This window comes from Schistocerca nitens, chromosome 2 (assembly GCF_023898315.1).
Source record: "Schistocerca nitens isolate TAMUIC-IGC-003100 chromosome 2, iqSchNite1.1, whole genome shotgun sequence".
NCBI classification, from domain to species: Eukaryota; Metazoa; Arthropoda; class Insecta; order Orthoptera; family Acrididae; genus Schistocerca; species Schistocerca nitens.
The window spans coordinates 71,079,469-71,099,495 of NC_064615.1; the positions used below are offsets into that span (position 1 = coordinate 71,079,469).

At 44.5% G+C, this 20,027-nt stretch overlaps 1 protein-coding gene across 3 annotated transcripts in view; it reads left to right on the plus strand.

The window, feature by feature from the left end:
* The window catches only part of LOC126235725 (protein big brother), a 241,681-nt gene that overhangs the window by 155,536 nt on the left and 66,118 nt on the right, over positions 1 to 20,027 (plus strand). For all 3 annotated transcript variants that reach the window (XM_049944498.1, XM_049944499.1, XM_049944497.1), the window contains exons 4-5: positions 9,804 to 9,920; positions 12,708 to 12,827. In XM_049944498.1, coding sequence (XP_049800455.1) covers positions 9,804 to 9,920; positions 12,708 to 12,827 — 237 coding nt within the window. The remainder of the gene's footprint in view (positions 1 to 9,803; positions 9,921 to 12,707; positions 12,828 to 20,027) is intronic.

Consider the following 20,027-nt stretch of genomic DNA (forward strand, 5'->3'; position numbering starts at 1 on the left):
GACCGGCTAATTGGTGAAGCACGCACTCTTAAGACCTCAAGGAATAATTAATTTCGTACTGGAGGAGGTGTAGGTGCAAAACAGGCCCCAAATGTTCAGTTCAGAAGTTGTCACCACGACAAAATGAGGGAAATCAGAGCTCGTACGGAAAGATATAGGTGTTCGTTCTTTCCGCGCGCTATACGAGATTGGAATAATAGAGAAATGTGAAGGTGGTTCGATAAACCCTCTACCAGGCACTTAAATGTGATTTGCAGAGTATCCATGTATATGTAGATGTAGGCTGAATGAATCCTTTAAAACGTAGCACTGTAACGTGTGAAAGGAATCGCTTCGAAGTTTCCTTTTTTTCCGTTGTGGCACCTAAAGAAAGCATTGGCGAGAAAAAAATTGCGTTGTTAAATTAGGCTGCATTGCTTCTATCAAATTTGTTACACATTACTGAACGAAAGTGGATGTCAGTATAAGCTTTACGATTTATTTGACTCAGAAATGAGGAAATTAAATAGTTCCACTGTTGAAAGACTAGTGTATTATGGATGGAGCGTAGCACCTGATCCACAATCTCGTATCCTTGTCGTTCAGAAAGACGCTAACAGATTTAAAAAGATATTCGGATTTTCCCGATTCCATTGTTACGTTGCAGTTCCTTGTTGCCGCCGACGTCAACGCCTGATCCGCAGGGCTTCCTCGTACCGCTGGCGGTAGGCACCAAAGAAAAAGAGCACCAGGTCAGGATGCAGAGGCGCCAACGCCTGCTATATAAGGTTTCCGCGAACGAAACGGCGTCAGCACTTCAGGGAAGAGGCGATGGAGCCTGGCCAATCAGCCCCGGGTGTTTACGAAACGCAGCCTTGAGCGCCCGCCGCCGCTGCCGGCTGCGTGCTTCTGCGATGGTATCGGGCGCGCTGTTTTCCGGTCGCCGGGCACGAAAGCTGCGCAGCGCACGCGCCGCGCCTTGCTCAACGCCGACCTGCACTGCCCTTCGCTTTTCCTCGCCTTTTTTATCCGCGGGGCGCGCGAGTTTGGCCCAGATTTCGGGCATGACTTAGCAGCTACAACAGTCCCGCCTCTCCTAATCGTATATGTGTTACTTTCAGACCGGATCCGTTTTAGCACTGGTACTACTAAGCTACTGCCCGCCCCCTCCCCCCCCCCAAAAAAAACGCTCATGTGAACAGGCTTTAGGCTCTTATCTATGCTTTATTTCATTCTTTGTTATTTCTAAAGGAATCAACGTAAATTCCTGTCATGATACTCTACTTAGCGGAAATACGAAGAATTTTCGAACTGGGAAGTTCATCGACCTCAAGTCTTCATAACAAGACCTAACGGGAACATACAGGGTGTTTGGAAAAGGAGCATCCGATTTCAGAAGAGTGTTCCTCAGATGGAGATTCTAAAACCACTGTAACAAGATTAGGCCAACGGAGCGAGGTAGCGCAGAGGTGACCACATTGGGCTTGAATTCTGGAGGACGACGGTTTGAATCCCCGTCTGGCAATCCAGATTTAGGTTTCCGTAAATTTTCTAAATCTAAAAGGCAAAACGACGGAATGATTCATTTGAAAGGGCGGATTTCCCTCCCCTGCCTCCCTTAATCACAACTCCTGCTACTTCTACACTGAAGCGCCAAAGAAACTGGATAGACATGCGTATTAAAATACAGAGATATGTAAACAGGCAGATTACGGCGGTGCTGTCGGCAACGCCTATATTAGACAAGTGTCTGGCGCAGTTATTAGATCAGTTACTGCTCCTACAATGGCAGGTTATTAAGACTTAAGAGAGTTTGAACGTGGTGTTACAGTCGGCGCACGAGCGGTGGGACACAGCACCTCCAAGGTAACGGCAAAGTGGGAATTTTCCCGTACGACCATTTCGTGAGTGTACCGTGAATATCAGGAATCTGGTAAAACATCAAATCTCCGACATCGTTGCGGCCGGAAAATATCCTGCAAGAACGGGACCAACACCGACTGAAGAGAAACGTGACAGAAGTGCAACCCTTCCGAAAATTGCTGCAGATTTCAGTGCTGGGTCATCAACAAGTGTCAGCGTGCGAATCGTTCAACAAAACATCATCGATATGGGCTTTTGGGGCCGAATGCCCACTCGTGAACCCTTGATGACCGTACGACACAAAGCTTTACACTTCACCTGGGCCCGTCAACTCCGATGTTGCCTGGTCGGACGAGTCTCGTTTCAAATTGTATCGAGTGGATAGACGTGTAAGGGCATAGAGACAATCTCATGAATCCATGGACCCTGCATGTCAGAAGGGGACTGTTCAAGTTGGTGAAGGCTCTGTAATGGTGTGAGCAGTGTGGAGTTCGAGTGATGTGGAACCCCTGATATGTCTAGATACGACTCTGACGGGTGACACGCACGTCACCATCCTGTCTGATCACCTGCATCTATTCATGTCCATTGCGCATTCCGGCGGGTTTGAGCAATTCCAGCAGGACAATACGACACGTCACACGTCCAGAATTTCTACAGAATGGTTCCAAGAACAGTCTTCTGAGTTTAAACACTTCCACTGGCCACCAAACTCCCCATACATGAACATTATTGAGCATATCTGGGACGCCTTGCAACATGCTATTCAGAAGAGATCTCCACTCCCTCGTACTCTTACGGATTTATGGACAGCCCTGCAGGATTCATGGTGTCGGTTCCGTCCGGCACTACTTGAGACATTAGTCGAGTCCGTGCTACGTCGTGTTGCGGCACTTCTGTATGCTCGCGGAGGCCCTACACGATATTAGGCAGGTGTGCCAGTTTCTTTAGCTCTTCAGAGTATAATGACCTCGTTGTCGACGCAACGTTAAATCTTAACCTTCGTTCCTTGATATTAAGCCTATGGCACAAACGTAGTTAATCAAACTGCGCAAGGCGCGATAATTGTGTGGCGGGCCTCAGTTGAAAACTGGAGCATACGAACTTTTCAGAAATTGTGTGTTAAGGACCGAAACAATAGAAATTACTCAAGAGCTCTACTATATGATGTAATGGATACTTTAAACCAGAAAAAAACGTAGTGCTTTCATACAATCACTGACTGAGCATAGTAAGACTGTAAGAAAATGCTCCAGACACCTATGACGAGCTTCCGCCAAGCACGGCCGGTTCGAGTATATTTCCCACACAAAAAACTTCTCATTCGATGCCCACCCTCTCCCTCCTTTTTCCTCGTGCACCTTCACCTGTGTTAGTTTACGCTACTAGTTGTGATACACACTGTATACGGAACTTGCACTTGGGGTCGCCTGGCGCCCCTCCACTATGGCGCCCCAAGCTGTGGTTTGTGTCGTTCGGGCCTTAAACATTCACTGACGTGAAGCAGCGAGGGTGAAGTGCGACAGTAAAATTTCGTAGCTTGGAAGACTATAACTTTTGCTGGTGAAGAGTAGTGTCGTTCTGAAAACAGGTCTCTGGAAATAGTCTCCCTATTTTGAAGAGTATTAATGTTCCATCAGCAGTGTTGTACGGCGTTATTCGTGGGACAGTGTTGCAAAGTATTAAATACTGTTTGTAACTGAAACTGAAGCACGTTCTAGAAGTCCGGAACTGTCCTACAGTGCTCTTTTCGCCGGATTTCGACTTCGGAGGATTTATATATTATCTCCGAAATGACAAACAACACACTCTTTACCTTGAACAAAATTATGTTTGACCGAAATTGCTGTTCTGGAGCAGTGTTTAACAGAAGTTTCTATCGAGTGACCCATACATGCACGATTGACAGGGCGAAAACGATCTTTCGAAATGCATCGCTCTGTGCAATGTTTGTCTCAGGCTTCTTCTTTCCATCTGCCAATCCGTAACATTAACAGGCTTTGCAGCTACATGCGGCAATGTCGGATGGTTGCTTGATTTGGGGGGAGGGGACCAAACAGTGAGGTCATCGGTCTCATCGGAATAGGGAAGGACGGGGTAGAAAGTCGGCCGTGCCCTTTCAAAGGAAACGTCACGGCACTTGCCTGAAGAGATTTTGGGTAATCACGGAAAATCTAAATCAGGATGGTCGGACGCGGGTTTGAACCGTCGTCCTCCCGAATGTGGGTCCAGCGTGCTAACCATTGCGCCACCACTCTCGGTGGGAAATGTCGGCGTTCCATTAACTGTTATTAGGAAATTATTCTAGGGTCAACTAACTGACTCGATAACTTAATGAAACAAGTGTAGTGGCATATCAAAGTACTCTTATGTAAAATATTTGTGCCGGCCGCGGTGGCCGTGCGGTTCTAGGCGCTGCAGTCCGGAACCGCGGGACTGCTACGCTCGCAGGTTCGAATCCTGCCTCGGGCATGGATGTGTGTGATGTCCTTAGGTTAGTTAGGTTTAAGTAGTTCTAAGTTCTAGGGGACTGATAATATAAGATGTTAAGTCCCATAGCGGTCAGAGCCATTTGAACCATTTTTGTAAAATATTTGTTACCTTCGTTGTCTTCTGTGTTATTTAATGATTGCATTAAGTTAAATGTCAGGGTCATCTCTTTGCTACTAAATAACTTGCAACGGCAATAGGATTATTCTCAGTTTTACGGCTGGTAAATTTGTTGTTCATTAAAACACAACCGGTTTCGTGGCTCTTTGTCGTTCGTGCCGGTCGCTTTTGCCTTGCCCTGAACCGGGCTGCCCTGCCGTCTTACTGACGCAGGCAGGTTGTAAACAATGGAGCATGTCTTCCTTACCTTTTGTTCGCTATAGTATTGACGATATTCACTGAATAGAAACTTTTGACTAGGAGCCATGGGTATGTCTATGATCTTTTGACGTTGCTGCATCGATGATATACCTTTGGGTCGTGAAACCGGTTATGTTTTAATAAACAACAATTTTACCAGCTGAAAGAGGAGTTGTTCTTATCATGCCTTTCAACAGCTGCAGTTGCCCGGTATACAAAATAGTTTGTTATTCCTCACTGTTTACTTAGTAAGATACTGAGAAAAACGCACCAAGATAAAGTGTATATGCCGGCCGAAGTGGCCGTGCGGTTAAAGGCGCTGCAGTCTGGAACCGCAGGACCGCTACGGTCGCAGGTTCGAATCCTGCCTCGGGCATGGATGTTTGTGATGTCCTTAGGTTAGTTAGGTTTAACTAGTTCTAAGTTCTAGGGGACTAATGACCTCAGCAGTTGAGTCCCATAGTGCTCAGAGCCATTTGAACCATTTTTAAAGTGTGTACGTACCGTAACATAGCTCGCCATGTGTGCAATGATCGAGGAAGGTGCGTAGTAGTTAGTACGCTGGACTCGCATTCGGGAGGACGACGGTTCAAACCCGGGTCTGGTCATCCAGATCTAGGTTTTCCGTCATTTCCCTCAATCGCTCTATGAAAATGCAGGGAAGGTTTCTTTAAAACGGTACGTCTATACCCTTCCCTATCCTTGACACCATCCGAGCTTGAGCTCCGTCTCTAATGACATCTATGTCGACGGGACGTTAAACTCAATCTTCCTTCCTTCTTCCTACCATGCGTGCACTGTGCTACCGCCAGAGTGGTGAAGAAAAGACGGGAGATTTCTGAGCACTTGCGAGCGCCGGCCACAATGGCCCTGCAGATGTTAGAGCTGTGCCTGTTGCCTCTGATGTATTTGTGATGGATCGGCCGTTTTTACATGCAGAACCGTTGGACATCTTGGTACATTTTGCGCTCGAGTGAGGACGGCTGCTTTGTGAGTTACGTGAGAGCACACGCGGGCGCGCAGACGTGTGTGTGGCGGCTGACTTTGAAGTGAGGGCGCCTTTCAGACTGCGTGTCAAGCGTGATCGGCGGCCGTGACGCGAGGGCAGCGTCCGCTGACATTTCGTAGCCACCTCCCTGCACACCTTCCAGCGCGAGGTCATCGCACTCTTACATGTCACCGGCGAACGCCCAAAGTCAAGTCGAAAGGAACAGCGCGCCTAAGTTGAGGAGAGCTCTTGAGGGTCGATATTGATTGCAGCTCTCGAGTATTACCACTCGTGCTCATTGCTACGGCTCAATGAAATTATTTACAGATGTTCACGTATCTTCAACAACTTTATACGTTACAACGAGGTTAATATTAATCGCCCTATTTTTATCGCTAAAAGTACTAGCAGAGAAATAATGCTGTCTCCTTGTCATTGTGGTAAATAATATACACTACTGACCATTAAAATTGCTACACCAAGAACAAATGCAGATGATAAACGGGTATTCATTGGACAAATATATTACACTAGAACTGACATGTGATTACATTTCCACGCAATTTGGGTGCATAGATCCTGAGAAATCAGTACCCAGAACAACCAACTCTGTCCGTAATAACGGCCTTGATACGCCTCGGCATTGAGTGAAACAGAGATTGGATGGCGTGTACAGGTACAGCTGCCCTTGCAGCTTCAACACGATATCACAGTTCGTCAAGAGTAGTGACTGGCGTATTGTGGCGAGCCAGTTGCTCGGCCACCATTGACCGGACGTTTCCAATTGGTGAGAGATCTGGAGAATGTGCTGGCCAGGGCAGCAGTGGAACATCTTCTGTATCCAGAAAGGCCCGGACAGGACCTGCAACATGCGGTCGTGCATTATCCTCCTAAATTCCGAGTGGAATGTGACACTTGACGGATCGGGTGCAGTGCCATACGGTCGTAGGCCGGGTGACCCGCAAGTACGTATGCAGAAAAGGCTGGCGCATTAAGCAAACGTGTCCTTCCCCATGTCTCGCCTCGACCGTAATGACCTCGCTGTCGGTTGGTGTTAAAACTCCGACAAAAAGAAGTGTGCTGGGCCTGCAGTGCGAGGCTCTTAGCTGCGCATTCTCAGCCGTAATGAACACCGGCGGCAGCCACGGAAAAAGCGCCGGTGGCGGCCCGAGACGGCGCTCTTTGTACGGGGCGCGTGTGACGGGCCGAGGTGTGAAGCGGTGTCAGCGCGTGACGGCGGCATTGTGGCCGCCTAAGTAGGAGCTTGTCGCGCGCTAAGCAGCGGCCTCCTCTTCCACAATGATCCGCCGGCGCCGGTGTAGCTTTAACAAGGCGCTCTGTTTAACGAAACCACTTTCCCTTTCTCGCGTCCTTCATTATTATGGGATTAAAGAGGCCCGTAAATAAACAAAGAAGCCTCCTTAGAGAACGCTCCTGGCCGTCTAGATCGTGTTTCTCTCGCGCCCGAATGAATTGTCTCGGTGGCCGTTCTACAATAAAATGTCAGGTGAAATCGGGTTACACTCCAGGAAAAAAAAGGCCGCCGTCAACGTGCATTACGGAAGACGTGTGGATACGACCCCACATTTCGTACCACGTAGACATACGGTAATCAGAGAGACTTACACAACAGCTTTGTTTCTGGTCATCATTGCGTTTCGAAGTGGAGGCTAACAAATTAAGGAAGTCTCGTCAGAGACTGCAAAGGACTCGGAAGATCAATTACGTGGAATGGATAATGTCCTGAAAACATATGCAATGAAGTATATTCGAATTACACTACTGGCCATTAAAATTGCTACACCACGTAGATGACGTGCTACAGACGCGAAATTTAACCGACAGGAAGACGATGCTGTGATATGCAAATGATTAGCTTTTCAGAGCATTCACACAAGGTTGGCGCCGGTGGCGACACCTACAACGTGCTGACATGAGGAAAGTTTCCAACCGATTTCTCATACACAAACAGCAGTTCACCGGCGTTGCCTGGTGAAACGTTGTTGTGATGCCTCGTGTAAGGAGGAGAAATGCGTACCATCACGTTTCCCACTTTGATAAAGGTCGGATTGTAGCCTATCGCGATTGCGGTTTATCGTATCGCGACATTGCTGCTCGCGTTGGTCGAGATCCAATGACTGTTAGCAGAATATGGAATCGGTGGGTACAAGAGGGTAATACGGAACGCCGTGCCGGATCCCAACGGCCTCGTATCACTAGCAGTCGAGATGACAGGCATCTTATCCGCATCGCTGTAACGGATCGTGCAGCCACGTCTCGATCCCTGAGTCAACAGATGGGGACGTTTGCAAGACAACAACCATCTGCACGAACAGTTGGACGAAGTTTGCACCAGTATGGACTATCAGCTCGGAGACCATGGCTGCGGTTACCCTTGACGCTGCATCATAGACAGGAGCGCCTGCGATGGTGTACTCAGCGACGAACCTGGGTGCACGAATGGCAAAACGTCATTTCTTCGGATGAATCCAGGTTCTGTTTACTGCATCATGATGGTCGCATCCGTGTTAGGCGACATCGCGGTGAACGCACATTGGAAGGATGTATTCGTCATCGCCATACTGGCGTATCACCCGGCGTGACGGTATGGGGTGCCATTGGTTACACGTCTCGGTCACCTCTTGTTCGCATTGACGGCATTTTGAACAGTGGACGTTACATTTCAGATGTGTTACGACCCGTGGCTCTACCCTTCATTCGATCCCTGCGAAACCCTACATTTCAACAGGATAATGCACGACCGCATGTTGCAGGACCTGTACGGGCCTTTCTGGATACAGAAAATGCTCGACTGCTGCCCTGGCCAGCACTTTCTCCAGATCTGTCACCAATTGAAAACGTCTGGTCAATGGTGGCCAAGCAACTGGCTCGTCAGAATACGCCAGTCACTACTCGTGACGAACTGTGGTATCGTGTTGAAGTTGCACGGGCAGCTGTAGTAAATATATTGTGGGAGATGTAGGCTTAAGTGCAGTATGAAAGTTCAAATGGATGTACGTTACAGGAACTATGCAGAGATGAAGAGGCTTGCAAAGGCGTGCACTAAACAAGTCTTCCGACTGAAGCTCACAACACAAAGACAACAACAGTAACTTAAAACTAAATTAACAGAAAAAATGTGAAAAGTCAAGTTCCATTCTCATTTCATAGTTGAAATTGGCGTCAGAAAGGACATCAGCAACAGCAGCGAGTTTCAAATCCCAGAACGTCAAAGATTTGACAGGTACAGACCCTGTAGAAGTACATAGCATCAGAGAAAGCAATAGTTCAGATGCAATCTTCGTTCTGAATATTAACCTGCTGTGTTTCAACCCGATAACGTTACGGGCTCTGAGACGATGTTGAACAAAAATTAGGTATTCTGACACGAAGGACTCAGTGGGTTTAATTAATAACTATTAGATACTAACAGTCGTGAAGATGATCGCTGCCCAGTCTGTCAGCTCAGTTCAATATAGCGGAAGATTGGGCCTCACCATATCACCATCGTTACTCTTGACTACCTTTTGCAGCAGAAATGGCACACACACACGCACACACACACACACACAAACTATTAGAATAATAACAGCCGCGTGGGATTAGCCGAGCGGTCTTAGGCGCTGCAGTCATGGACTGTGCGGCTGATCCTGGCGGAGGTTCGAGTCCTCCCTCGGGCATGGGTGTGTGTGTTTGTCCTTAGGATAATTTAGGTTAAGTAGTGTGTAAGCTTACGGAGTGATGACCTTAGCAGTTAAGTCCCATAAGATTTCACACCCATTTGAACTTTTTTTTTTTTTTTTTTGGTTCGGTGCCCAGTCTGCCAGCTCACTTCCATATTATAAGGGAAGATTGGGCCTCACCATATCACCATCGTTACTCTTGACTAACTTTTGCAGCAGAAATGGTACACACAGACACACACACACACACACACACACACACACACACACACACACACAAATCTTATTCGTACATTCACATTTTTTTCTTGCAGATCTCAGAAGTATTGAACTGCTGCTTTTTTCCGTAACCTACAGAGACACGCCCATTTTCTGTTTAAAAAGACTAATGTCGAAAGGTGGGCAGTTTTCACTGACGGCCGCCTTTGTCCTTGTTGCAGGTGCACCTGCGTTCGCACTTCATCATGAACGGCGTGTGCGTGAGGTGGCGAGGATGGATCGACCTGGAGCGCCTCGACGGCGTCGGCTGCCTCGAGTACGACGAGGAGAGAGCGCAGGTACTCGCCCTCCCCAAGTGCTTCGCGTCTGGTGCTCATTACGACAGCGATTCCATTTAATATTCCTCTCGAGTGAGACTAATGAGCGTGGAAAAGACATTTGTCTCTTCAGAGCTAATTTTAGGAATTTAGTTACTTCAGTATTGTCTTTCACATATTACTTTATTTAATCAGTGGCCTGTGAAGTGTGTTCTTATCGCTTCCACACGCGTTATTAATTTCAGTAGCCTTCCTGTGTGACCGGAACCATTAAAACTGCAATCTCATATTGTACTTCATATATAAGCCAAATTCTTCATTCTTAATAATGAAAACCGTTCACACTTGCTTTAACTTTGTCTCATTTCTAATTTTTAGTCCTGTCATCAGGTTTATTCCGTTTCATATCTTGAGATAACTTAATGGGTGGTCTACCCTTGTGTATATGATAACTATTTTATAACATCAGAAGTAATAGCACACAAAAAAAATTGTGTGAAATATTTGTCATTTATAAAAATGCTTGAATTGCGTATTAAGTATGTAAACTTCTATAAAAAAGGAGTTAATTTAAGTCCATTTTTGCAACTACTAAAAAGATGGAAAGAATACGAAAGGAACTCGTTATGTCCGCTGCATCTGGACTTTATGTATGCTAGACAGGGATTCGAACCCGGGATCCTTTGTTTACTATGCAGTTATGCTAGCGCAACTGTGCGGATTATATCGGTACGTCCTCGGCCCACTCACATTACCATCTAGTGCCACCTATCGGCGATGTTTATTTTACCGTACGCGCTTCCTTTTACTAATTTAAAACATCAGAGGCAGCATATTTGCCTGTTTATCACTCACGTAAGTGTTGTTTTATATGAACAAAAGGAAGCCGGCCGGAGTGGTTCAAAATGGTTCAAATGACTCTGACCACTATGGGACCTAACATCTGAGGTCATCAGTCCCCTAGACTTAGAACTACTTAAACCTAAGGACATCACACACGTACATGCCGGAAGCAGGATTCGAACCTGCGGCCGCAGCAGCAGCGCGGTTCCGGACTGAAGCACCTAGAACCGCTCGGCCACAGCGGCCGGCGGCCCCTTAGTGGCCCCTTAGTGGTTCTAGGCGCTAGAGTCTGGAACCGCGCTGCTGCTACGGTCGCAGGTTCGAATTCCGCCTCGGGCATGGCCGTGTGTGATGTCCTTAGGTTTAAGTAGTTCTAAGTTCTAGGGGACTGATGACCTCAGATGGAAGTCCCATAGCGCACAGAGCCATTTGAACCATTTTTTGAACAAAAGGAAACGCGTATGGCAAAATAAATATTGATTCTTTTTGTAGTTGCAACATGATTTCAAATATCTTTAATAATTGTAACAATACATTCCATCCTGGATTTTCCATTCTTTAATAATTGTAAGGTAACTACGGGACTTGTGACCCCAAAAATTACTCTAATAATGTTTCGTATCAAAGAAACTTGTGCTGGTAAGTGGTCAAAGCACGTAGAAATCCAGTTACGTCAGAGGATATTTCTCCTTAGTTAGGCGACGCAAGGAAACAAGCTGAATGTCTTAACAGTATTACTCCAGAAAGCCGCAGGTCGTCTAGATTTTGAGTTTCCTGAATGGAACTCCCAGAAATAATTTGTGACACTTCTCTGAATTCTTCATTTATGTTCTACTCGTATATTTGTCAGAATGTACATAACTGCGGCATTACAGAGTGTTACAAAAAGGTACAGCCAAACTTTCAGGAAACATTCCTCACACACAAAGAAAGAAAATATGTTATGTGGACATGTGTCCGGAAACGCTTACTTTCCATGTTAGAGCTCATTTTATTACTTCTCTTCAAATCACATTAATTATGGAATGGAAACACACAGCAACAGAACGTACCAGCGTGACTCCAAACACTTTGTTACAGGAAATGTTCAAAATGTCCTCCGTTAGCGAGGATGCATGCATCCACCCTCCGTCGCACGGAATCCCTGATGCGCTGATGCAGCCCTGGAGAGTAGCGTATTGTATCACAGCCGTCCACAATACGAGCACGAAGAGTCTCTACATTTGGTACCGGGGTTGCGTAGACAAGAGCTTTCAAATGCCCCCATAAATGAACGTCAAGAGGGTTGAGGTCAGGAGAGCGTAGAGGCCATGGAATTGGTCCGCCTCTACCAATCCATCGGTCACCGAATCTGTTGTTGAGAAGCGTACGAACACTTCGACTGAAATGTGCAGGAGCTCCATCGTGCATGAACTACATGTTGTGTCGTACTTGCAAAGGCACATGTTCTAGCAGCACAGGTATAGTATACCGTATGAAATCATGATAACGTGCTCCATTGAGCGTAGGTGGAAGAGCATGGGGCCCAATCAAGACATCACCAACAATGCCTACCCAAACGTTCACAGAAAATCTCAATTGGGCCAAATGGCGGTGAATCGAGGAAGTAGAGTACGTACTGACGAAACTAAAATGAGCTCTAACATGGAAATTAAGCGTTTCCGGACACATGTCCATATAACATCTTTTCTTTATTTGTGTGTGAGGAATGTTTCCTGAAAGTTTGGCCGTACCTTTTTGTAACACTCTGTATATTAATGATGTGCTACATACAGCATGCTGTGAGGGTTCTTAAGTGCGCAGCCCTTTGAGGCAATGTTTCACCCTCCTAGCTCCTAACTCGTCATTAATAACTGCTGTATCCTCAGCTTCACTGAAACTGGCGTATTCCAGAGTTGTAGTTCGTGGCACTTTGTTGTGGGCAGGAGTAGAGGTTGAGTGTGCAGTAGTGTCGATGTGTTACAGCTGGAGGATTCGATGCTGCGTGACCAGATCGAGCGCTACAACCAGCGGCTGCGGGACTTCGAGGAGAAGCAGAGGGCGTACCGCCAGCACCAGGAGCGGCCCGCCGACCCCGACCTCGAGGTCAGTGCCTCCCCACTCACTCACGCCGCCTTCACACGCGCCAATTCCTTGTCTCAGCCGATTACTCGTCGTCGCAAGGGACTCTACTGCAGCGTCGCTGCCATATTATACCTTCACCATGGTCCCTGTTGACGAAGCTCTTTCTTACATAGCTGATATGTTTCCTACTGATATAATAGCTTTGTTTCGACATTGTCTATCCTCGACTTATTTTGAATATAACAACGAGTTTTATGAACAAATTGATGGGGTGGCCATGGGTAGCCCTCTAAGCCCTGCTATTGCTAATCTATTTATGGAATTTTTCGAACAACAGGTGCTGCAGTCGGCCAAAAAAAGCCCTTTGAAATGGTATCGATACGTGGATGACACATTTGTGATATGGAATCATGCTGAAGAGGAACTGAGTGATTTTTTGATGCACATAAACAATTTAAATCCAAGGATACAATTCACCATGGAGAAAGAGAGTAATGGACAACTAAATTTTTTGGATTTATTGGCTATTAAACGGGCAGATGGGACTTTAGGGCACAATGTATATAGGAAAGAACACACACCGATCGTTACCTACATAAGAATTCGAATCATTATCCTAGGCAGAAGAGAGGAGCCATAAAAACTTTAGTGGTCAGAGCTAATAACATCTGTGAGCCAATTTACTTGCAAGATGAATTAAGCAATTTGCGAACAGCTTTCAAGAGAAATGGGTACACTGACAAGGAAATAGATCGAGCACTCCACCCTAGAAGAAAAGTGTCCGAAAATACACGACGACAACAACCGTCGGCTGGAAAAGTTTTTCTTCCATTTATTCATAACATCACGGACCGTATTGGTAAAGTTTTGGCCAAGTTTCAAGTGGAGACAATCTTTCGACCTACCAAGAAAATTAGTGAAAGTTTAAGATCGGTGAAAGACGCACGACACCCCTTAGCTACCCCAGGTGTGTATAAAATTCCGTGTAGCTGTGGCATGGTTTACACTGGAACAACTAAAAGGAGTGTTAATACCCGCCTAACGGAACACAAAAGGAACTGTAGATTGGGACAGATTGAGAAATCAGCTGTAGCGGAACACGTTTTCAAAGACGGTGATCACGAAATAAAATTTAGTGAGACAAACGTGATAGCTAGGACCTCACTTTAGTATACTCGCATGTATAGAAAGCTATAGAGATCTACAAGCACGGAAATAATTTTAATAGAAAAGAAGAAGGATTAAAACTAGACAAGATATGGCGTTCGACTTTGTAGCAACGAAGTGACAATCGATTACCTGTAATCGAGAGAGATGGCACTAGCCAGAGATAGTTTTAAAGTCGAAAGCACGTGACGAGTGGTGGCGCCATCTAAGCGCTCTATATAAGTGGGACCACCAGCGCCTAGCAGCCAGTCGCCGACTCACCTCAGAAGATGTTGCCTGCAGTAGGCAACGAAACGCCAGGAAGGAGAAGAAGTTTTACATATGGACCACGGCAAATCAGCCCGGAAGTTTTAATTAATGATTATTCCTGTACTGTTACTCCCAAGTCACGGTCTGTCGCTTCCGCTTAGAAGTCGATAGTAAAATTACATGTGTTGTGAGAGCCGCCGTCTTCTGAAAGCGAACTTATGAGAAACCGTTCTTCTTACAAAAAGTTAGCTAAAGTAACATTATTAACGAACTAGCAATGATGGTAAGTTTGTTTACAACCGAAGCCAAATTTGTACTGAATGATCTTGACGCAGGTGTATGGCAACTCCTCCACAGTGCTGAAAGCTGAAAAAATAGGAACATGACAAAACGTTTATTTGCTCGAGAAAATAAATCCGTGCAAACGCATCACATAATGACGCATCAGTTCACGTGTGAATGGCCTGTTGTGAGTGTGCAGTGTACACAATATTTCGGCATGCGACGTCGTTGTCATTATCAGCAGTGTTGACGAATTGATTGCCCAGCACCTGGAGCACGGGTTATACTGAGGTTGGACAAAGTGATACATACATCAAAAAAAGATATGTATCACCTTGGTTGCGAGAGTTCCGGAACCTGTACAGAAAATTGGAATAGAGATCAACATAAACATCATTTCCGCCCTTTTTATTTCTCATGAAAACCACACATTGCATGTTTTACCACCAGACAGTGAGACCTCCAGAGGTCAGAGAATGGTTAAAAGTTTTGGTGTTCAGCTGATTTTATTTTTCGTTCAGATTTTTTGTGGAGGGATTCATGGACAAGTTAGCGGAAAAGCGTTGGGTGGTATCGACACACACACACACACACACACACACACACACACACACACACAGACATAACACGAATAAACAGACGTTAGTTTTCGGCATATATTTCGTTAGATATAAAGTGAACTCACAGTAGTTACGGCTTTACATCACAGTTTTCGATCAAATACAGGGTGTTACAAAAAGTTACGGCCAAACTTTCAGGAAACATTCCTCACACACAAAGAAAGAAAATATGTTACGTGGACATGTGTCCGGAAACGCTTACTTTCCATGTTAGAGCTCATTTGATTACTTCTCTTCAAATCACATTAATCATGGAATGGAAACACACAGCAACAGAACATTTGCACTGAAATGAGGATTGACACATTGTTGGATGAACCATTCGCAGAAGTGTACCGGTGGAGGCCAATCAGCTGCTGATAGTGCCTGCACACGCTGTACATGTTACGGAAACAACTGGTTTTCCCGTAGCACTCTCCATACAGTGACGCGGTCAACGTTACCTTGTACAGCAGCAACTTCTCTGACGCTGACATTAGGGGTTATCGTCAACTGCACGAAGAATTGCCTCGTCCATTGCAGGTGTCCTCGTCGTTCTAGGTCTTCCCCAGTCGCGAGTCATAGGCTGGAATGTTCCGTGCTCCCTAAGACACCGATCAATTGCTTCGAACGTCTTCCTGTCGGGACACCTTCGTTCTGGAAATCTGTCTCGATACAAACGTACCGCGCCACGGCTATTGCCCCGTGCTAATCCATACATCAAATGGGCATCTGCCAACTCCGCATTTGTAAACATTGCACTGACTGCAAAACCACGTTCGTGATGAACACTAACCTGTTGACGCTACGTACTAATGTGCTTGATTGTAGTACTGTAGAGCAATGAGTCGCATGTCAACACAAGCACCGAAGTCAACATTACCTTCCTTGAATTGGGCCAACTGGCGGTGAATCGAGGAAGTACAGTACATACTGACGAAACTAAAATGAGCTCCAACATGGAAATAAAGCGGTTCCGGACACATGTCCACATAACATCTTTTCTTTATTTGTGTGTGAGGAATGTTTCCTGAAAGTTTGGCCGTACCTTTTTGTAACACCCTGTATATACGACTAGTAACACAGGACTAATAGTGCTCCACAGCAGTGAGGGCAAACAAGTGAAGTTTGGAACATGAAAACGTGCTTGCGTTACGTAAGTGAATTTATGGTGCGACCTCGAACATGTGACCAGATGAGAGGAAACGCAGATGCGAACCAAAAACGCGAAGAACTGTACGTAATCATTTATTTACGTAAAAAACGAGACGTGAATTGTTTTATAATCTACAAATGTCACGTATCAAGATAAAACTGTGTCATCTAGATCACACTGAAGATGCCTTAAAGTAAAAGGCGATGCCTCTGGAAGAAATAAACTATGTATACTGCCGCAAGAAGACGCGATTTTTATTTGCAGACGAATATTTCGGTGGTTGCTGCGGATGACGGCCCCGCAACAAAACTTGCTATATAATTTTTTTGCTTCCTGGTGTTTGATCTCTCTTGTGGGAGAACACTCGTTGGAAAAAAAAATAAAACTTCATGTCACCTTCACTATGTTCGACAAAAATGAATTAAACAATAAAATAAAGATTGAAAGACAAAAAATTCATTATTGCAAGATGAATGAGCGGAGCGCGAACTGGTTAGCTTCCGATGTTAGCAGACGACGCTACTGTCCCCTGTTGCTAAGCATGTGCTGTCTTCAACATGCACAGGACTTTATAACTCGACACTAGGGACAGTCAATTGATCATTGACGTCACTGATTCACTCGAGACTTGGCGGGCGGCAAATCTACACGCAGGCACTTGAAGCACACCCATCTCTAGTAGCCGAAGGCTAAATACTGTCTGCTGTTCCATACGTACCTAGCCACACGTAATTTATTTTAAATAGTGTGATAGCTTGTGCGTCTTTTAATGACTTCCTGATCCAGTTTTCTAGTTCCCGCTTTTATTTTTTATCTTTCCTTATGAAACGTACATGTGACTAAATAATTTTAAAATATTAGTCACACAGGAGCGTATGGATTAATGACATGTGAAAACAGGAACAGGAAAATTTGCTTTCAGCTGGTTACAAAAACAACTGAGGTGTACTCTAAACCCCTTAAATAGATCCAGTAGGCCTACTGCACATATGTGAAAGTGTCAAATACCCACTAAGGGTGTGTCAAAAATAACTGAAATAAATGCTTATGGCTATATTTCAGTCTTCTACTTATTCGATAAAATGGATCTCACATAAAGAAAAATCGTAGTTGATAGCGACCAAAGACATGGCGGACGATATTTAAGAGATGGTTAATCAAAATATTTTCAGCATTTATTGTATTTGTCGATGTCTACATTACTTTCTTTCTGTCTAGTAATAACAGCTCTTTGTCATTACAAATACCCATCCGACATTCTCAATAAGGAACACTACATATTGAAACCTTCCCGTCTCCTCTATATCTCTTTTGTTACGCAACCTTCCCTTTTACAATAACCTATGAAACCTTTCCTTAGGATTTCTATCTCTTGCTCAACAATAACAAATGAAACCTTCCCTTTGAAATTTATTCTCTTTCTCAATCTTCGCATACAAATTTAATTGCTGCTTATTAAAAGTGATTTTCTGATTATTTCGACGAAACATAGAATGTGTCGTCGTCGTGGTCCTCAGTCGTTACCTGCAATAACCCAAAACTGCTAGTTACCTTTTTTACTGTTACTGGATCACCATCTGACAGCTACATCGAACTGCAACATGAATATGCTTACTCTATTAGCTGCTGGTGGGCTGTCATAAAAAGTGGCTGTATTTATTACCAAAGCTGACGTTATTCTTTAATAGCAAAGCTGACGTTATTTTTTAATTAATTTGTCTGACGTTACGTAATTCGTAGTTAAACTTTTTCTTGATAACAATAAAATTTTGCAAAGTTTTACGTTGATGGTTTTTGGGATGGATTATAATCAGTAATGCAATATTGCTGGCAAAAATTAATTATATTCTGAATGAAATTATTTTACAAACGTTCAAATGGGACTTACTTTTTACAATAATCTTACAACTAGCATTGCGCAAACATACCTTCAGTAGTCTTGAGTTTCTCAAAAAGGTAAATTCAATAATATTAGTTCCTCTTACGATAATAGTTAGCTGCTGTCTCTGTACATCTGTTTGTAATCTCTTGTAAATCATAGCTGGTGGCTGGCAGGCACACCGCTCCTCTCAACCTCTAGCTTCAGACCTGCTACCGACTCGCTTTACTTCTCGCTTACTACTGACTTCCTACGAACGCTAAAGTGACGTTTCTCCTGCCAACAATGCTTGCTGGTGCAGACAATCCCTGCTACCATTACAAAATGTATCAATGCGCGGTCTTTCCCGCTCTTTTCTTAAAATGTATCCATACGCGGTGTCTCCCGCCCTTTTTAAAATTATATCAATGTGCGGTCTCTCTTGCCAACAATACTTTGGTGCAGACATTCCCTGCTACCACAATTATTTCCAACATGACAAATGTTAATTATTCCTACTTAATCCTATTAATAAAATATAAACATCTTTCATAAATTGTGGTTTTACGCTAGACAATAGAAATATACACGTCTTACAGTATTGCAGAATGTGTGCTCCTCTACACTTTTTACCGTCAGTTTGTTACATTTCCGTCATTCAAGCGTACGTTTCAGGACAGTTGAACAACATATTAACACCTCCTAAATGTCGATCTCGCCAACTGATCATGATGATAAAATTAGAGGAAAAGGAGCTCACACAAAAGCGTACACAAATGTTTTCTCTCCGTGCTGTCATCGTGAATGGAATAGACATGGGAAGCAGTGCGAATGGAACCCGAAGCAACCTCCACCGCACACAGTAAGGTAGCCTGCGCAATACAGTAGTAGATGTAAAACATGGCTTAGAATGGTGTTTTGCTGCTGATGAAAACTGTCTCGTTACTGGTACGAGGTTTACATAGACATCACAACTTTTATTTTAAGATATTTGCATGTAAGGTAGTCGCTATTTACGCTTGCGCAATATGTATTGGGGATCGGAGGAACTAATACTCAAAGGCAAAAAACAGAAAGTCTCTCTAAAAGCTATTCACTTTTCGAAAAAAGTACAATAATTATTTAACGTTCGGCTCACGGTTCGGAGGATTTTAATAAGCTGATTGTGTAGCAACAGAAGACGGCATTACTATTAAAACTGATTTCGAAAAAGTGGTTAGTTTTTTGACTGATACGAAAGCAACCAAATGCTTCCGTTTAGTTTTGTCACACTTGCTGCAGTTATAATTGATAGTAGTATTGCCCAGCACCATCCCCAAGTTGTTAAGTGAATACCGCTTATTATTTGACCTTCTAAGGACTGCTAACATAAAATTTCAGAACAAAAATGAGAAGGAACACAAATGCGATATTTTAATAGACTCATGCCCCTAAATTATGTAAATACAGTCCTCAATTAAAGTATCCAAAGTCTTCGTTAGCCACACCAGTACTTATTAGAAATATTGTGGTAACCATCAAAGTGTACGCGCTCAACTTTATTTGCAAATCATTAACAGTTTGAGAGTGTCTGCCATCATAAGTTCAAAATGTGGTACGAAGGTAAGTGTGGAACAGCAAAACAATAATATGGAATACGGACCGTTTACTTTCTCCTTGCCCGCATCTCGTGGTCGTGCGGTAGCGTTCTCGCTTCCCACGTCCGGGTTCCCGGGTTCGATTCCCGGCGGGGTCAGGGATTTTCTCTGCCTCGTGATGGCTGGGTGTTGTGTGATGTCCTTAGGTTAGTTAGGTTTAAGTAGTTCTAAGTTCTAGGGGACTGATGACCATAGATGTTAAGTCCCATAGTGCTCAGAGCCATTTGAACTTTCTCCCGTCAATAAAAATAAAGAACGGAAAAATGCTATACA